The sequence below is a fragment of the Pelecanus crispus genome, chromosome 14 (assembly GCF_030463565.1).
Source record: "Pelecanus crispus isolate bPelCri1 chromosome 14, bPelCri1.pri, whole genome shotgun sequence".
NCBI lineage: Eukaryota > Metazoa > Chordata > Aves > Pelecaniformes > Pelecanidae > Pelecanus > Pelecanus crispus.
This window is the reverse complement of record NC_134656.1, coordinates 5,326,767-5,342,856: the sequence shown is the minus strand read 5'-3', so window position 1 is coordinate 5,342,856 and position 16,090 is coordinate 5,326,767. Positions and strand designations below refer to the sequence as shown.

At 42.4% G+C, this 16,090-nt stretch overlaps 2 protein-coding genes across 2 annotated transcripts; one reads left to right on the top strand and one right to left on the bottom strand.

Moving 5' to 3' along the window:
- Positions 1-6,514: 6,514 nt before the first annotated feature.
- On the bottom strand, positions 6,515-7,456 carry PPP1R3D (protein phosphatase 1 regulatory subunit 3D). The gene has a single exon (XM_009480914.2). It carries the CDS (start codon positions 7,436-7,438, stop codon positions 6,515-6,517), a length of 924 nt encoding a protein of 307 aa, XP_009479189.1. The 5' UTR covers positions 7,439-7,456.
- Positions 7,457-9,891: 2,435 nt separating this feature from the next.
- Positions 9,892-13,047, top strand: FAM217B (family with sequence similarity 217 member B). Its single transcript, XM_075721396.1, has 4 exons — positions 9,892-9,986; positions 11,176-11,281; positions 11,378-11,463; positions 11,856-13,047. Exons 1-4 carry the CDS (start codon positions 9,892-9,894, stop codon positions 13,045-13,047), a joined length of 1,479 nt encoding a protein of 492 aa, XP_075577511.1.
- Positions 13,048-16,090: the final 3,043 nt, after the last annotated feature.

Here is a 16,090-nt window from a genome sequence, read left to right as displayed (position 1 = left end):
CAAAGTGGGGTTTACCTGTACTGGTGTGATACTGGTGTATCTATCACCTGTATCACAAATACAGAGAATAAAATTCAGCGTGCATCTTATATATGCCAGTGGAGTATCAGGAAACATCTCTGTTCGTACCTAGAATAAGCAGCAATAGTGGAGCATCTAGAAGAATCACCTTTCACAGCAGATAAACCTGCAGCAATTTTAAGTAAAATAACACCAGTGACTTCCTAAAATAAGAAAGAAAACAAATCAATACTATAAAAGGCAAAAAAACCCATACAGAATGTATTTAAAATACCACCAGATGTCACTGTAATTCAAGAAAATGACAAGTGGTATGAGAATTGGAGTATCTCCACTGAGGAGTGATCCCATAGGACTGAGCAGTGCTGAGCATTTTGCAGGAGGCACGTTCAGCTAAAGCGATCAACTGCAGCATTAACTGCTGTCACGTTCACTGTTGGGATACTTTATTAGAAGGCAGTAGGTGATACAAAGTAGATCTGTAGAAGTGCAGCTTTACTGAGAAACCTGCTAAGGACAAAACTTTGCATGAGGAACTTGAAGCATCACGAGTTTTATATAAAAATTGAATTCTGAGTTCTACTTCCATCATATGAAGCAGAAGTAATAAAAGCTAATTTGCATTTGATGCTTTCCCTTACCAGTCACATTAGCATACACACAGGCTTAGACTATCCACAGATTTTCAGATCTTGTAAAGAAAACAGCCTTACTCATTCTGTAGCAAAAGAAAACCAAGCCATGAAGTACAGAAGTAGATCATACGCTTTCCCTCCTGCACTAGGTACACTGACATGACTGGGAGGCTACTGTATGTTCATTTCTCATTCTCTAATGTCCATTTTGTTTGGTTTAGCAGAAGGGAGGTCAACAGAAAGCAGAATTTTCATGGAGTTATGCATTAAACAGCCTGGAACAAACAGTGAAATTATTTGGGCCACAGATACGGCAACTATACTTAAAAATTTCAGAGAAAATGGAAGCAAAACTGTCTTTAGGCTAGGGTAGCACCCTGTACAGGGACCCTTTCTTCACTACAGTAGCAGAAATATTTACCTTCATTATAGGTACTGAAAAACATTGTGCTGGTCAATATAACCAATCTTTGGCACAGCTGCTGTTGTATGTAGAACTGAGAAGGGTCAGAAGCATTGATGCCAACAGTTTTAATACCAAGTGTCAGCCAAAATAGTTGCAGATCTGAGATCATAAGGAGAAAGCCAAATCAGGAAACAAGTCAGTACTAACATTAGACTCATGCTGACAAATGACTGATCATTTAGACTTGCCATTCTGTGGCTTCACCGGGCAATGCTGTAAAGTACGTATAACATTGTATTGAGCACTGATGATACACTAAATTAAGTGCTGCAGTTACAATTGACGGTTAGCATATTACTATTACTACAAGTTGGAATTCGTTTTTCTTTGTAAGATAAATACAAAGAAATTATGAGTTTGAAACTAAATGTAAAAATGACACCTATATTACAAGTAACACTAACTACCTCTAAGATAAACCTGATGGTTGGATATGCACAGCAAAAGCCAGTCCTCCTCTTAAGTACTCTCACACACATCCTCACCCTCCAGGCTAAAATAAATTCACATTCTTCTCAAGTGGTTTGTTAAAATCAAAGACCACGATCTTTATCCTTTGCTGGCCTCCTGGTTAGTCTACACTGTGGTTGCCATATTTATTTCCAGGTGATGCTTAATACTCCATTTTAGTGGGTAAAGTTATGACAATTAAGGTGTTACTGCTAGTTCTGAATCAGATCAGTAGTATAGGAAAATGGAAAAACGAGAGTCATAAAGACAAGATATTATAATATCTTGCTTTCTAAAAGCACCCTCCTTTATGCATCTGCATGCATATATTTATAACACATAATCTGTTATAAATCTGTATACTTTGTAATAAAAAGTAACATCAACATTCTTAAACAACTTAGCATTAATATAGACGTTCCCATGTATTTAAACTGATTTGCAATAATCATCTTTCCCCAAGCAACTTTGACAATGCAGTGTTGAAGTTATTAACGCTGATTAAAAAGAGGTAATACATGTCTTTATCAATTATGTCTTCCAGTTAAATGTCTCCATTTTGCTTTAGAAGAAACCTGGCAACAGATTACTCAAATCTTGAACTCAAATCTCCATCAAGTAAATGCTTGACATGGATGGAGATGCCTTTCATATAGAGGATAAACCAGTTGCTGTAGAGATGGACACTCTCTTAACATGCCCTATGCAGATAGATTTTCAAGAAACCTGTGGGTGGAAAGAACATGGTTTGAGAGGAAAGACTGCAGCAATGAAAACTGAAACAACAAATGGAAGAAAGAATAACACAATGGTGAGGCTCTGAAATTAATGAGTTAAGTACAGTCTAGCACAGCTTTGGAAAGTGCTATTAGAAGAAAACCCCTTTCTCTTCTCCATGAAACTGTATTAGAATCAAGTGGCAGCGTGCCTTTTTCCAACATTAGATCTTAATCCTGCAGATGCTGTATGCACAGAACTCTGAGATGAAATGACAGCAAATTCCATGTAAGAAGTGGCAGCCTAGTCATTTTTGCAGCTATGTAGACTAATCACTGTATTTTTATCAAGGGCTGTTCATTTTTTAGCAACTCAAACCCACCTTACTTTCCTGAGTTTTCTTAACTGTTAACAGGAATACCACTGACAAAAACAACATAAAATTGTGAAACGCCTTTATTACAATATTTTGTATTACAATAGCCATAGTTTTATTATTGTTTTTAAAATGAATTAAGCACTTTGCAATTGTACAGCGCTCCACTAAAATAAAATGACCTTTTGTCTAGCATATGTGCTTTACTGATATACTGTGTAATGTACTTTATTCTGGACAAGATGTTTAATCAGGAAAGACAACCCCTTTTCATTTACATGGATTCCATGTTTCTTTAAAAAACATCCTTGAAAGAAACTTGAAACTGTGGACTACTAGACATTAATTTATTGTAGGACTATAATAAATACAGGTTTTTGAAAGTGCATTCTATGGCAATAACCCTTGGGAAGAATTCACTTTTACAAAATCCTCATTATAATGGAAGTGCTTGATTTGAACACAGTGCAAGCAGTCAAGTTGTCCTGAGAACTTATACAGGTGATCCTAAGTTTACCTTCATGACAGGTGCGTATTACCACTACTTAATGGCTTAATCCCTTTTTTGTCAGCTAGAATCCTTTTGATGTTCACTACTGAATGTGACAGGAAAACATAAGTGCAAATTTCGTCTTTCATATGACAGGTGCCAGTAGTCACGTGTGAATGTTTTAACAGCTTAATGCAGAGATACTCTCAGGTCTGTTATACGGTAGGCGTGCTCAACTCACAGTCAGCAATGCCAGACAACTGGTTTAGTAACAGCTACCATCAGTTCTTCTCCAGCAGCGCAAGACAAGCAAAGAGAGAAATGGCAAACTTGGAATAATACTTTAGTATTCAAGATTTTGCACGTGCAAATACCCTGAGAGGTTGCGGAAGAAAGACAAAGCCAAACTCATACTGCTGACACATTAATTTCTCACCTCTCTGACACTGTGGTATACATGACATTGACCTTTAAACTGACAGCCTCAGCTTTACATAATCTGTCCCTGCCTGCAATAACACTCAGATATGACGTTTGCTAGCACATGAAAGAGTCTCTCCCAGAAGATGGCAACAGCATCTTTCTGCCAGTAAGCCAAGTATTGCATTGGGCTCCGGCAACATCCGTTGTAAACTGGTGTCAAATACCAGTCTCATAAGAGAGGGATTTTTAATGGTGTGCTAAGAGGCAATTCGGTGGTTTTGCTGATGGAAGAAAGACAGCAACTTGGGAGAGGAAAGAGGGGAGGGAACAATATTTTAAGACTGCCTTTTATTCAGCACAAGTGCTTCTGTGCCTGTGCGTGTTTGTTTTCTTACTTCGCTGACAAGTACGTAAAATGCCGCTTCTATGGACTTTAACAATACTGCATAAACTTTAATGGAATTCCTTAAGTGAGCAAGTTTCACCAAAGTAAGGGTGTGCAATTTCAATTCATGCCAAGAAAGATTCTTCTGCAGTCACTGAAGGCGTGTTTCAGCTCATCTAACTTGACATCTACAGACTTTGGCATAATTTGGCACAATCTGCACTAATGCTGAGAATTTCAGTATGGCAGAACTAGTCCCGCAGTGCGCTCTCTGCACTCAGCAGAGATGACACGGTTTGTCACATCACAGGTAGTCTGCTAACTATAGCGAAAACATCTCCATTGACTATGAAGAGCATAAGTTGACTACTACAGATATGTCCTATATTGTCATATGTCATTTAGTCATATAAAGCCCACCATAGGAGGCAAAAAAACTTAAAATTAGATAGTGGCCCTTCTTACAGGGCTCTGACTTCTTGTGCCGTATGAGGAAGACCAGACCCCCAGTTCCCTGCATTGATTTTTCTAGGAGACGAGAGTTGCTGCCAGATTGGTAATGGTCACTCCTCTAACCCAGATAGAGAAAATAACGCAGGTGGATTGAAAGCAGGCAGCACTCTTTCCTCTCTGTAGTGGGTAACTGCACCTCAGCCTCACCTACTCGTTCAAAACAATTTCAACTTAAGTGTTCAACCTCACAGTGCTCCAATACAAAGTTAAAGCAGACAACACAGTCAATTCTCAATGGTTTCAAATAGGATTGAGTTTTCTCAGTACTCTGCAGGAGTCATTCATGACTTCAGCTCCTTTGAAAGCCAAAGACTAATGGAACCAGGCAGCTTCTTCACTTGAAATCCAAGCTTTGCTAAATGGGCATCACAACTAAGTAGTAACATAAAGTTGCCAGACAAATGAATTTTCTTGGGGTTTCTGCACTTCCAGAATTACTCAGTATTTGGACTCATATATACTTGGCTGTGGGTTGCTTACAACTGTGATATTAAAAACAACTTGTGGTTTTGATGAATAAGCAGCAATCCAAAATAAGATGCCTGAATACGTGGCCTGGTTTTCATAGTATAAACCTTCTAAAAAGCAGCTCTTCTGATACGTCCAGCCAGCCAATTCTGAAAATTTATGCTACATGTATAAAGCTAAACTTCGCATGCAGTGATGAATATGTATGAAAAAAAGTCATGGACAATCTTTTGCTTACTAGATGTAAGCCTGTCGCCAATCTTAAACCACACTAAAACCACAGAATGAAAGTGGCAGAGCGAAAGGCATGGGAAGACTGCGTGTAATGGTGTTATTGTGCTCTCCCTGCTGCAGAGGTGATTCTGTTTATGGGTCCATGCAAGTATCAATTTACCAGTAAAATCATCATTTTGCTTTGAAGTTCCTGCTTTGAGTTGCAAAGGATGCATTCTTGGAGTTCAACTGGTTTATAATGAGAAGTAGTTGATTAAAGAATTCAAAGGTACGACTGCAGTAGTACTGGGATGCTGGGGAACATGCAGCCAGGATTCAGGATTCTAAGATACTACTCCAAGGCTCTGTACCCAGCTCCCTGTATTGTCTTTTTTTTAATCTCTCTCTCTCTCTCATATCCATTTCTTGATTTATAAATTTACCTGTTTCAGGTAACAGTGTAAGATCATTAGCATTCATACAGTGCTTTGAGATCTTCAACTGTAACTGCAACACAAGTGCAAAATTGCTCTAGTTTCCCTTAGTAAAAACAGGTGCACAAGGAAAGGACAATTCCTGTACCACCACCTAGAGAAAAAGCCTACTTTGTGCATCACCTGAAAAAGATGAGAACTACCCAAGATCTGCCTTACACACACTTTGGTAACAATCATTCCTACTGCCTACAGCCAACACTAGAGAGAAGAAAAGGCAGCTTTTTCTTTTTTTTTTAAGAGAAACAGAGGAGCTGATGGGACATTTTCATGTATGTTTTGCTCATAATAACATTTAATTTCCAACCCAAATATTAATGGAAATATTTAACATGGTTGGAGTCTTAATAACATATATATATAAAAATACAAGGACATCCCTACAGTGCCTGCCATCCACATCACGCATAAAAGGAATAGTCCCCAGACTTGATGAGAGAATTAGAAACAAAACCAGTAAAGCCACACTGCCCATTTAGAAAACAGACAGTACAAAATGGTAAAACAGATCAGTTAGAAATATTCTATGCAACCTAGAATATTACTAGCAACATGAAGTGTCTTGTTTTGCTCTCTGGTAGTCTGAGAGCATCCCTTGGAACCATTCTGCACTGATTCATACACTACAAGAAATCACTCGGGCTTTCAACGGATGTAACTCAACACACATTTTGGCCCTTTTTGCTTTCTGAGAAGTTTAGAACAGTTTGTACGGGTCATTGGCTACTTCCCTGCCCTGGAACACTTCGCCACGTTTGGCAGGTTTCGAAAAGGAGACTGTTGCCATAGGAGGAGAGAGCCGTGCCAAGCAGGAGCGGGTCTCCGAGATGTCTGGCAAGCTGCTCTGCATCCACTTTCTTCATTCAGATGAAGTGGATCCAGCTCTCCTCACATTCTCTAGGCATCTTAAGGGGGTGAGTCCGGCAGGTGAGACTGTAGTTTTTGCCTCTGTTGTTATCCCAATACTCCCGGCCGTTGACTTGGTACCTTGCTGCAAACTGGACTACAGAGCACAGCTGAAGGAGGAAAGGAGGCACAGGGAGAAAGAAAGTGAAAACATCAACCTGACCATGCCCGTTTTTCTCAGGGATGCTGCTGTGCCAATGAGCACACACTTCATGGATGCTTTTCCACTCGTTGAAGGTGTATCGCACAGATACCTGCTTCTCAAAAGCAACATTGCAAACCTGGATGGTGCCACTGAGCCCCAAATCTGAGCTGGTCACTCGTTCAAGACACACCTGCTGCTCCTGAAGTCGGGAGGAGAAATCCATACAGTCTGCAGGCTGCTGGAAGTCCGGGACCAAGCACTGCATGGTAAACTCCAAGTCCGAGCTGCTGTACCAGAGGTCTGAGTTTATGGAGAGCCTAGAAAGGACATGCAAGGGGATCGATGGATCCTCCCCAGTCTGGAAAACTTTCACTTCAGTGAGCTCCAAGCCCAAAGCATCAGCAAATCTCACCCGGTTCCTAGGACTCTGGCACCCAGGAACTTGACACTGCACTGCTGCCCGCTTCCTTCTTTCAGGCGACGTAGGCAAAGATCTTGCTCGGCGGCGTATGATGGGCCGTAACACCGGATCACAGCTGGAGGAAGTGCTGCTCTGAAGATTACTTGGCTGGGGGCCCCCCTTGGCCGGGGTACTGCTCCTAAGAGTCATGCTGCTATTTCTATAGACTGCTGGGGGCTGCTGCTGCCCTCGTCCCAGTGCTTCTTCAGCCCGTAACATGTTCTGGTAGAGATCAGAGAGGTAGCTGGGGTTCCTCCGAGGACCGCGTACCTCCATTCTTAACCGACGACAAAAAATCAGCGTTAACACTGCAGGTAATAACGAGCACTGCCTCTCTGAAGCACGTAACTTGGGAATGGCAGCCACGGACAGTATTTGAGGTTATTGCACTGGACGCAGCAAAAATCAGCTGAAACGGTGTAGCCTGCTGAACGAAGGGCAGAAACCTGGAAGCTCTTGCAGCGGGCGGTGACCCGGGGGCTAGTGCAATGTGGGGAGGTGAAGGCAGTCTCACAGGCTGGTAAACTCGAGGCTGCCGTGCTGGCTGGCAGAGCCGTTGCTCAGGCTGGAAAGGGATTCAAGGCTATCACCCTTGATGCTGGAGGACCCGAAGCTCTCTCGCAGGCTGGAGACTGACTGGAGGCTGTCGTGCTGGACACCGAAGGACTCCAGGCTGTCGGAGAGGTCGCTGGATGCGGGGGGGTTGCTGTGGTGCGGCCCGAAGCCCCCTCGGCCGTCACCCGCGGCGAGGGGGGCCTGCAGGCTGTCCTGGCAGGCGCCCGCCGAGCCCGCGCTCCCGCAGCAGCAGCAGCAGGGACACTCCAGGCTGTCACACTGGATGCTGGGCGACTCGAGAGGGCTGCCGACGCTGGGGAAGGCTTGGAGGCTGTCGGGCGGGAGGGAGCCGGAGCCGAGGCCGGGGCTGCTGCAGCGGCTGGAGGGAGCGCGGGGGCTGTCGCGGCGGAGGCTGTCGGGCGGGGCCGTGGAGGCAGGCTCGGTGCTACGGCTGGAGGGGGCGGGGTCCGCGTCTGGGGACTCCACAGCCCACATCAGCTGCACGGACCCTCCCTCCGGACCGGACCAGGACGGGCCGGGCCGGGCCAGGGCAGGCGGCGCCCAGCCCCCCCCTGCGCCGGTCGCAGGCAGCGCCCCCGGCCGGGGAGGACGCAGAGGCAGCGGCGGAGGCAGCTGCCGCCCGCCCCGGCGGCGCATGCGCGGAGCGCGCCCCCCCCCCGGCCGCCCGTGCGCGCCGCCGCCCTGCGCCTGCGCACTGCGCGCCCGGCGTCGCTGCCCGCGGCTGGCGCTAGCGGCGGAGGCGAGGCAGGTGCCGGGCGGGCGGCGGGGCCGGGGGCGGCGGCGAGGGGGCCGGGGGCGAGGACGGGCAGAGGATGCGTGGAGGCGGTCCGCCGGTTAACGGGCCGCCCTCCGGCCGCTGTCGCGACGGGGCGCGGTGGCAGTTACCGGCGGGGATCGCCGGTGCATCCCGGGAGGGAGCGGAAGGGGGCGCGGCGCGGCGGCCGCCGCGGGCACAGCCTGCCGGGGCGGGCTCGGAGCAGCGGAACCGGCCTGCCGCCGGTATTGCGTTGTGCTGGCTCCTCGTAGGGCCGAGCTGCCCCTCGGCCAGGCGGTTGAGAAATAGCAGAGGATCAGATGTAAAGAGAGGATACGTAGCTATAGCGATGACTATAAATATATAAATAGCCCTGCAGCAACGCTACAGATGGGTGGAGAGGTATCGTGGTGCCAGTCATCTGTCACCCCCTTTTGCAAACCGTATCTGCGCGCCCTGGTCTGGGAGTGCGGCTTCTGGAAAATAAAAGAATGCTTCATAATTCTGCTCTGAGTATTTTTAGTAGGAACTTATGAGTACTGAGGGACTTGTTTTGGAAGAAGAAAAAATAAAGTATTCGATACAAAAGTTGCATATATGACTATAGGAAGAGTGCATTTTCCGACACAAAAAGGACAACTCGACATGCACAGAACGCAGGTGGTTGATCATCTGTTCTTGTTAAATTAAGAGCAGAAACACCCACCACCATTTGACTGCAATACTTGGCTCCAGTCAATACATGCGATGCTGCGCAGGAGGAACAAAACGATGATGAGCGCGTTACACAATGAAAAGTAGCTCTTCCAAGGCTGCTGTACCCTCAGGTGTTTTCCTGTATTTTACCAACAATCTTTCAGGGACGGGCTTGTAAACCACGTGGCAAGAGCTCGGTGGTTTGTGGGGCGGCTGGCCCAGGCTCCCTCGGTAGCGATGTGGTAGCCAGGGCTGGCTGATGGCCGTGCCCGCTGGCTGCGGCCGCACCAGGGCTTCCCCAGCAAAGCCTGGGCTGGCTCCCCTGGCTGCCTTTGGCCCGCTCTGCTCCTCAGCTTTGGTGGCCAACCTGTGCCCCGGGGACGGGGAGCGCGGCTCTCCGCATGGTACCCGGGGTGACACGGCTTGCCGTGGCTCAGCAATAGTAAGGCGAATAACGATGCTGGTTCCCATTAAGCAAGCGCTGGAGGAGGGAGGGGACAGTGTTTTGGTAGCTGATTATGTTTGTCTTAACCACTTTAAAAATAAATCACGTTGGGAGGAATCGCATGGTGTTTGTTTACTGCATCTCTAGGACATGGTGATGTTTGCATTTGATACGCTGTGTCTTACGAACCCAGAAGACTGGAGTTGTTTGAAGATTATGTAAAAATAAAGGTGCAGAGACCCGTTAAAAGGAGTAATAATGGGACCAGGCATTCAAGAATATCCCTTATTACTGCACAGAGAGACACAGAAAAAGGAAAGCCAAATCAATGAAAACCACAAAGGAATGGTAAAGTAAGGAAATTATTTTCGCTCCTTCCAGTTGCAGAAATCTCTAACTACTGTAGATTAGTTAATAAGTGCATGGCTGTACTGTTCAGGTTGCCATCCTCTCTTCTGATCCACAGCAACAGAAACGATTGTGCAGTATGAGCATGCAGGTCACAAAGTGACAGGTGACTGCATGAACGCTGGAGGCGCAAGACTTATTTTCATTCTTTCATAAGCTCTTGAATTGGTGAAATCATGATTTTTAAAGCAAAATCTGACTATACTGACATAAAAACTGTGAACAAGATGTACAGCCTGACAAATTAACTGAACTGCAGTCAAACTAGATTAGACCAGGAGGGCACAGTTTGCTTATTCCTGTTCTAAAATGACATTTTAAAGCTTTCCTTTTTAAAATTAGTAATATTTCTTGTTTGTAGAACAAACACTGTTTTCTGATTCTTACAGAATACACTGATTTAATGATTCTGTGTGCTTACACAGAAATGTATCTGATTTAATTGAGGAAATACTTTAATTTTAAGCTGTCCAGATCAGTAATGCTATTCTATCGCTTGCATATGAGTTTTCCTCCTACTAATATTTCCATAACCCCAGTATCACATGAAATGGTGAATTTTGTTTGTGCCTTTGTTGTGAAATAGTTTGTATTAATATCGGAAAAGACTGTATGCACCCTGCCCACTTCCACTCCTTAACTTCATATGAATAATCCTTTAAATTTTGTTGAGAGTATGCAAATGAGAAAGGCAAGCAAGATTTGGCTTGCAGTGGCCTTCATATTGTACTTTATAATCAATTCTGTTAAGTTGCAGTAGGACCATGTACCATGTACTCTGGAAATTAGTAGTTAAATATGTAGTCTCTACTATTTACTATTTATTATCCCCAAAGTAACTTTTGGATCCTCTGATAGTGAATTCTATATAAGGACTAAGTTCTATTATTATATCATCTGATTGAATTACTTACTTTTGCATTAGTAGTATTAAAAATATAGTAGTGCATTAGTAGTATAAAAAATAAAAAGTGACCATGGCAGAGTTCTGATGAACTTTAAGAATAGTTGCAATCGACTCTCTCTCTTTTTTTAAACTGAATTGCACTCTAAACTTTTATTGTATTTCTATTCTGACAATCGTATATGTTGCTATTTATATGTGATTATCTCTTTAATCCTTGTGAGTTACAGTAATGGAAAAAGCCATCCAAGCACCAAAGGACTAAATAAAACAATTTCTCATGTGAAATCTTCTTCTGGAAGATTAAGCAAAAATGTATCAAGCTCCATTGAAAAGGTAAATAATTCTTTTTTTTTTTTTTTCTTACAGAAAAAGGGTACTTAGTTTATGTCAGCTTTTTGAATAACATCACATACTTTCATGTCTATTCAGATTTCCCATGACACTCAAGATGGTAACCAACCAAGTATTTGTAAGAAGGGAAGAAACCAGCTGGATGACAATACTCAGTCAAAAAGGTAATTTTATGTTAAGATTGTCTGTTTAATTTGTAGACATTTCAAACTGGTATATGAAAAGCTTGTGATGAAATCATGGCCTCTGTGTTTTGCCTTTGGCTTAACTGGTCCCAGAATTCAGCATTCATGAGGACAACAAATTTAAGTTATCAATATGGAAACTTAGTGACTTCTCAGGCAAAATGAGAATGAAATAAACCAAAACAAATCAGAAGTAGGCAGTGTTATCTCTGCCAGGAGATATTAATTTTACCTCATTACTAAGTTTCCATGCCAGTTTTAACTTCATTCATCTAGATCCATGTCCTTGAAGGAGGTAGCAAGAGCTTTGTAAACTGTTGTTCCAAAGACATTAATCATTCTCACAGGATATGATCTTTCTTTTTATTTAGGATCACAACTGTTTGCACATCACTGCACAGAGTACAAGGACCAAAGATGAGTCTCCCAGAAAGAAGGCAAAATGAATCTTCTCTGCACAGGATCGCTCCTAGCATAAAGGGCAGCACACAAGGTAGCTTCTGTAGGGTTAAAGATGTCCCGATGCAACATTTTTATGGCAGTAAAAAAGAACAGTTGGAAAAGAATCATGAAGAACGTCTTGCTGAAGCTGGTCCATGCTCTTCTAAATGGCAAGAAGCATCTGTAGATGAAATGTTTCTTGATTTTGAATCAGTACAAATTATTAAAGAAGATGCTGAAGATGATAGTGCCAGTGATCTCTCTGATTCAGAAAGGATTCCCATTCCCCCATCTCCCTGCACACCACCAGAACTCATTCTCAGAGCTGAAGAAATTGATCCAGTTTGTTTGGAACACGTCCCTGATACGGGTTTTAAAGAATCAGAATATTACTACCCAGACTTCCTCCCACCCCCTTTCAACTCATGGGACTTGAAGCAACTGGCCGTCTTTGTTAATGTAGAGGGTAAAACTGAATTTCGACCAAAGCCAACGGGATTTCTTGAGAAATACATTGATCGCCTTTTGCAGCTGGAATGGCTGCAAATGCAGACTGTACAGAATGAGAAAGGAAAGGCAGGCAAAGCTAGACCACAGACTGCTCCCGGCTCCATCCGTACCCTAAAAAGCCCTGGCAAAGGCAAAGCATTGCTGAGCCCTTTGCTTAACAAGCAAGTGGTTCCGCAAGAAAGTGTTCCAAAGCTGCCCAGAAGCTATTCAGGTCATAGGGGAGATTCATACTGTGAAGAAGGTCGCCAGTTATGTTCTCATCCAGGACGCTTGAAACTTTCTGAGAGAATGGGATGTGCAGCGTCTTCTCAGAGACAATCTGGTGAAGTAAGGAGTGAACTGAAAAAAAAATCAACTGCAAAGCAACAGCTCCTCAATACGCAGCCCCCTGAGAACAGTTCTAAAATTCAAAGTGTTGGTAATATCAGGCCCCCTAAGCAAACCCCAGCATTCCATGGTTCAGCTGCTCCCATCAAAGGCTTAAAAACATATGCGTGTACAAATCCAAAGAAAAATGGCAATGCTAACAATTATGTTCCTTCTAAAAAACCAGCAGGGGACAGGAAAATAAAAACAAATGGCACGAAGCAAACATCACACAAATTTAAATGAAGAAAAATTCATTAGTAAATGTTGATGCTTCTTGACTGCTAGAAAGCATTTGGCCAATGCAGAAGGGTCATGTTTTCTTCATAGGAAAATCCTGAGAAAATATGTTCCTGGTGCATGGTTCTAAGTCAGCACTGTTCATTTCAATACATTTGATCTCAAGCCAGCAAGGCCGGCAGGAAATCTTTTTCCTGAAGGCAAGTGTCTTCCATTGGTCTTTCCTCAAAAATATTTACAATTGCTCAATGAAGATAACAATAACAATAGTTTGAAAGTTTAGAGAAATATATAGTTACAACATGTCCTCCTATTTGCAGCAGTTGAAGTCCATTGAAGTCCGTGGCGTTTCTTATGCTTACCTTGGGGTATTTGAGAGAACAGGATCCACGCTGGTTTTCTCGGAACAGATGTGCTGTTTTGTGAGACAGGTGGGATGGTGGTGTTTTCTGATGGGAAAGGGCTCAACTGTTTTTATAAAATAATGGGGCATGCTTATCTATGCAAAGTCAAACTAATTCTTCACAGAAGATGATGAATTGGATTTTTTGGTGAATTAGATATTTTTTTGATAATAAGAAGAATGGAGATAATGTTTTGAAATATTTTAATGCAGAAAGGATTCTTTTTAAGACAAAAGATTATTAGGGAGCAGACAGCTTCAATAGTGACAGATTAAGAAAATGGAATGTATATTTTTATACCCGCAAATCTTCACTGCGTTTACAGACAGCTTTCCTTGAAGTTCATTTGTAAGCCTTGATGCTTTTTGTCATTTAGAGGAAATGACCAAATTTCAATTTGCACATGGATATATATGATGAATGCAAAATGAGGGTATTACTGGAGACTCTGTGACCTAACTTGCAGAACTGGTAGCCTCTCAAAATATAAAAAATAGACTCTTAGGGGATGAATTTAAAGGCTATTATAAATTCAAGTAAAGATATATTTTGATACAAAAGATACCTATTTTCAGTCACCTAAGATGACTTATTTATCCCATGGTCCAGCCTACTTCAGTTAGCTTGGCTTCTTGTTTCAAGGTTTAGTGAAGTGACATGGGGAGATACCCTGCAGAAAGAAATTGTGCCAGCAGGACTGGGTCGTGTCCTCGGACCCTCTGTTTTCTCTTGTGTCTGTGAGATACAAGAGAATATGAAGGGTAGTTCAGTGAGTATTCAAGTGTCAGTTCATTGGTTACAGTTTCAAATCAATCACAGCATCTGGGGACATGATCTTGTTAAAGATGAAATTCTAGAGGATGTTTTGTACTTTCATTTTAAAATAAAATCCCGAGCAGCGTTAACTTCATCCTCAGCCACCAGTCACAGTGAACTGTTTATGAGAAGTGAGTGGAGGTCTGATGGACCAGATTTTACAAGTGGATCCTTCACATTGTGATAGAAAATGAAAAAGTAGCAAATACTGAGGAGTACATTATGTATATAGTTAAATTGCACTTCTCTTGTTGATCTTATCTCGGTTTTAAGATGCTTAGCTGTTTCTATTCTTTCATTGTGCCTACCAGATCTTCAGCTTTGTAAAATTTCAAAGCATGAATTTATATGTAGTTTAAAATGTGAGAATATTAATAAATGTAGTAATAAACTAGGGTATTTTACAGTACATAAAAACATTGCTCAGGAATAGTCTTAAGAAATATTTCTAGTGGTTTTTTCCTAGTCTGCTGGAGACCAAATGTGAAATTTTAAATTGATAAAGGAAACAAATGTAATATACAGTATTATATTTGCATATTCAGTATTTGTGAGGTTACAGTTAAAATGAATTGTAGTCGCATGTACATTCAGCTCTATGCAATTAAAGTGAAACTTAATCTGACATGCTCAAAGATCAAATAAATCGGCTGTGTCAGAGGTGTGGTGAAACTTCGAGGATGGCATTCAACACCAGCAACTGCAGAGGACCAGCACATTCTATTGTTGCTATTTCATCCTTTTATTTTGTTCTAGACTCATCGTGTATTTCAGCTTTTTTTAGATGAAAGGTTCTTGCCTCCAGTGCTAGAATTTCAAGCTCTGACCAGATTCTGCAAGCCTTTATTGGTCAAGTTTTCCTGGTTCACATTAACAGTAGTGAACGTTAGTAGGACTGCTCTTGCCAATAAGCACTACTTTAGAGCACGATTTTAGTACACGGGGTTAGTGCACTATTACAAGCACCAAAAGCAAGGTAGCAGGATCAAGTCAATAATCAGAATAGCAGGATTTTTAAACAAGTTCTGATAGATGCAGTAATTAATTTAGCATGTTATTATAGCACTGAATATTAATGTATGCTAAATTTTCCTCTGAAATGTTACTCTATATTGATGCTTTTCTAGGTTATAAGTAAGGCACATAGATACAGGCACATTTTCTGTGATCGCTTCTTAAAGAAGAAATAGTGTTTCGGTCAGCTTTGTCCAGAGCAAAGGTGACTGGCACTGCGAAAAGTTTTTTCTCACAGACCTAGGAATGTTTTGTTTTAATGTAGCGTTTGTGCTCTGATGGACATCAGTCTGTTGTTGGAGACCAGAAAGTCAAGCAGGTGGAGATGGTGATGCTACTTAAAATAACTCTGAGTACTTGTTCGTCATTAAGCTCTGGCCATGGTCTGGCCAAGTAAGTTTGTCTCACATGATAATCACACAAGTCTGATTTTTTGTTCATTGATTTGATACTTCTTATGCAGTCGTCTTTGTTCACATACCAAAATAGAAATTCTGTGTTTGCCTCAACAAACAGCTCTAAGCGTGAGCAGACCTGCAAGCGTTGGATTTTATCCTGCAGTGCTTTTGCTTCCATTTTAACTTGACTGTGTTCTGGGCCTCTAGGTAAAAAGAGCTCCTTTTATGAAGAGGACTATGGTTTATGTTTCCTCCATTTTGCATTGATGGATGTTGTCTTTAGAAGCACTTCTGAATATAGCAGAAAAGTTTATTCATCAAATACATTCAGTTTGGAATTAAAATACTTCCACAGCACAGTGTTTGTGTTGCTATTTATATTTCTTTCACTATGTTTAGCAATACGATTGTACGTGT

Bases quoted from the DNA above. Each gene is read 5' to 3' on its own strand.
- FAM217B (XM_075721396.1), top strand. From the start codon at position 9,892: ATGGGACCAGGCATTCAAGAATATCCCTTATTACTGCACAGAGAGACA. The intron at 9,987-11,175 runs GTAAGGAAATTA...TGTGAGTTACAG, and splicing joins AACCACAAAGGAATGGTAAA to TAATGGAAAAAGCCATCCAA. The intron at 11,464-11,855 runs GTAATTTTATGT...CTTTTTATTTAG, and splicing joins GACAATACTCAGTCAAAAAG to GATCACAACTGTTTGCACAT.
- PPP1R3D (XM_009480914.2), bottom strand. From the start codon at position 7,438: ATGGAGGTACGCGGTCCTCGGAGGAACCCCAGCTACCTCTCTGATCTC.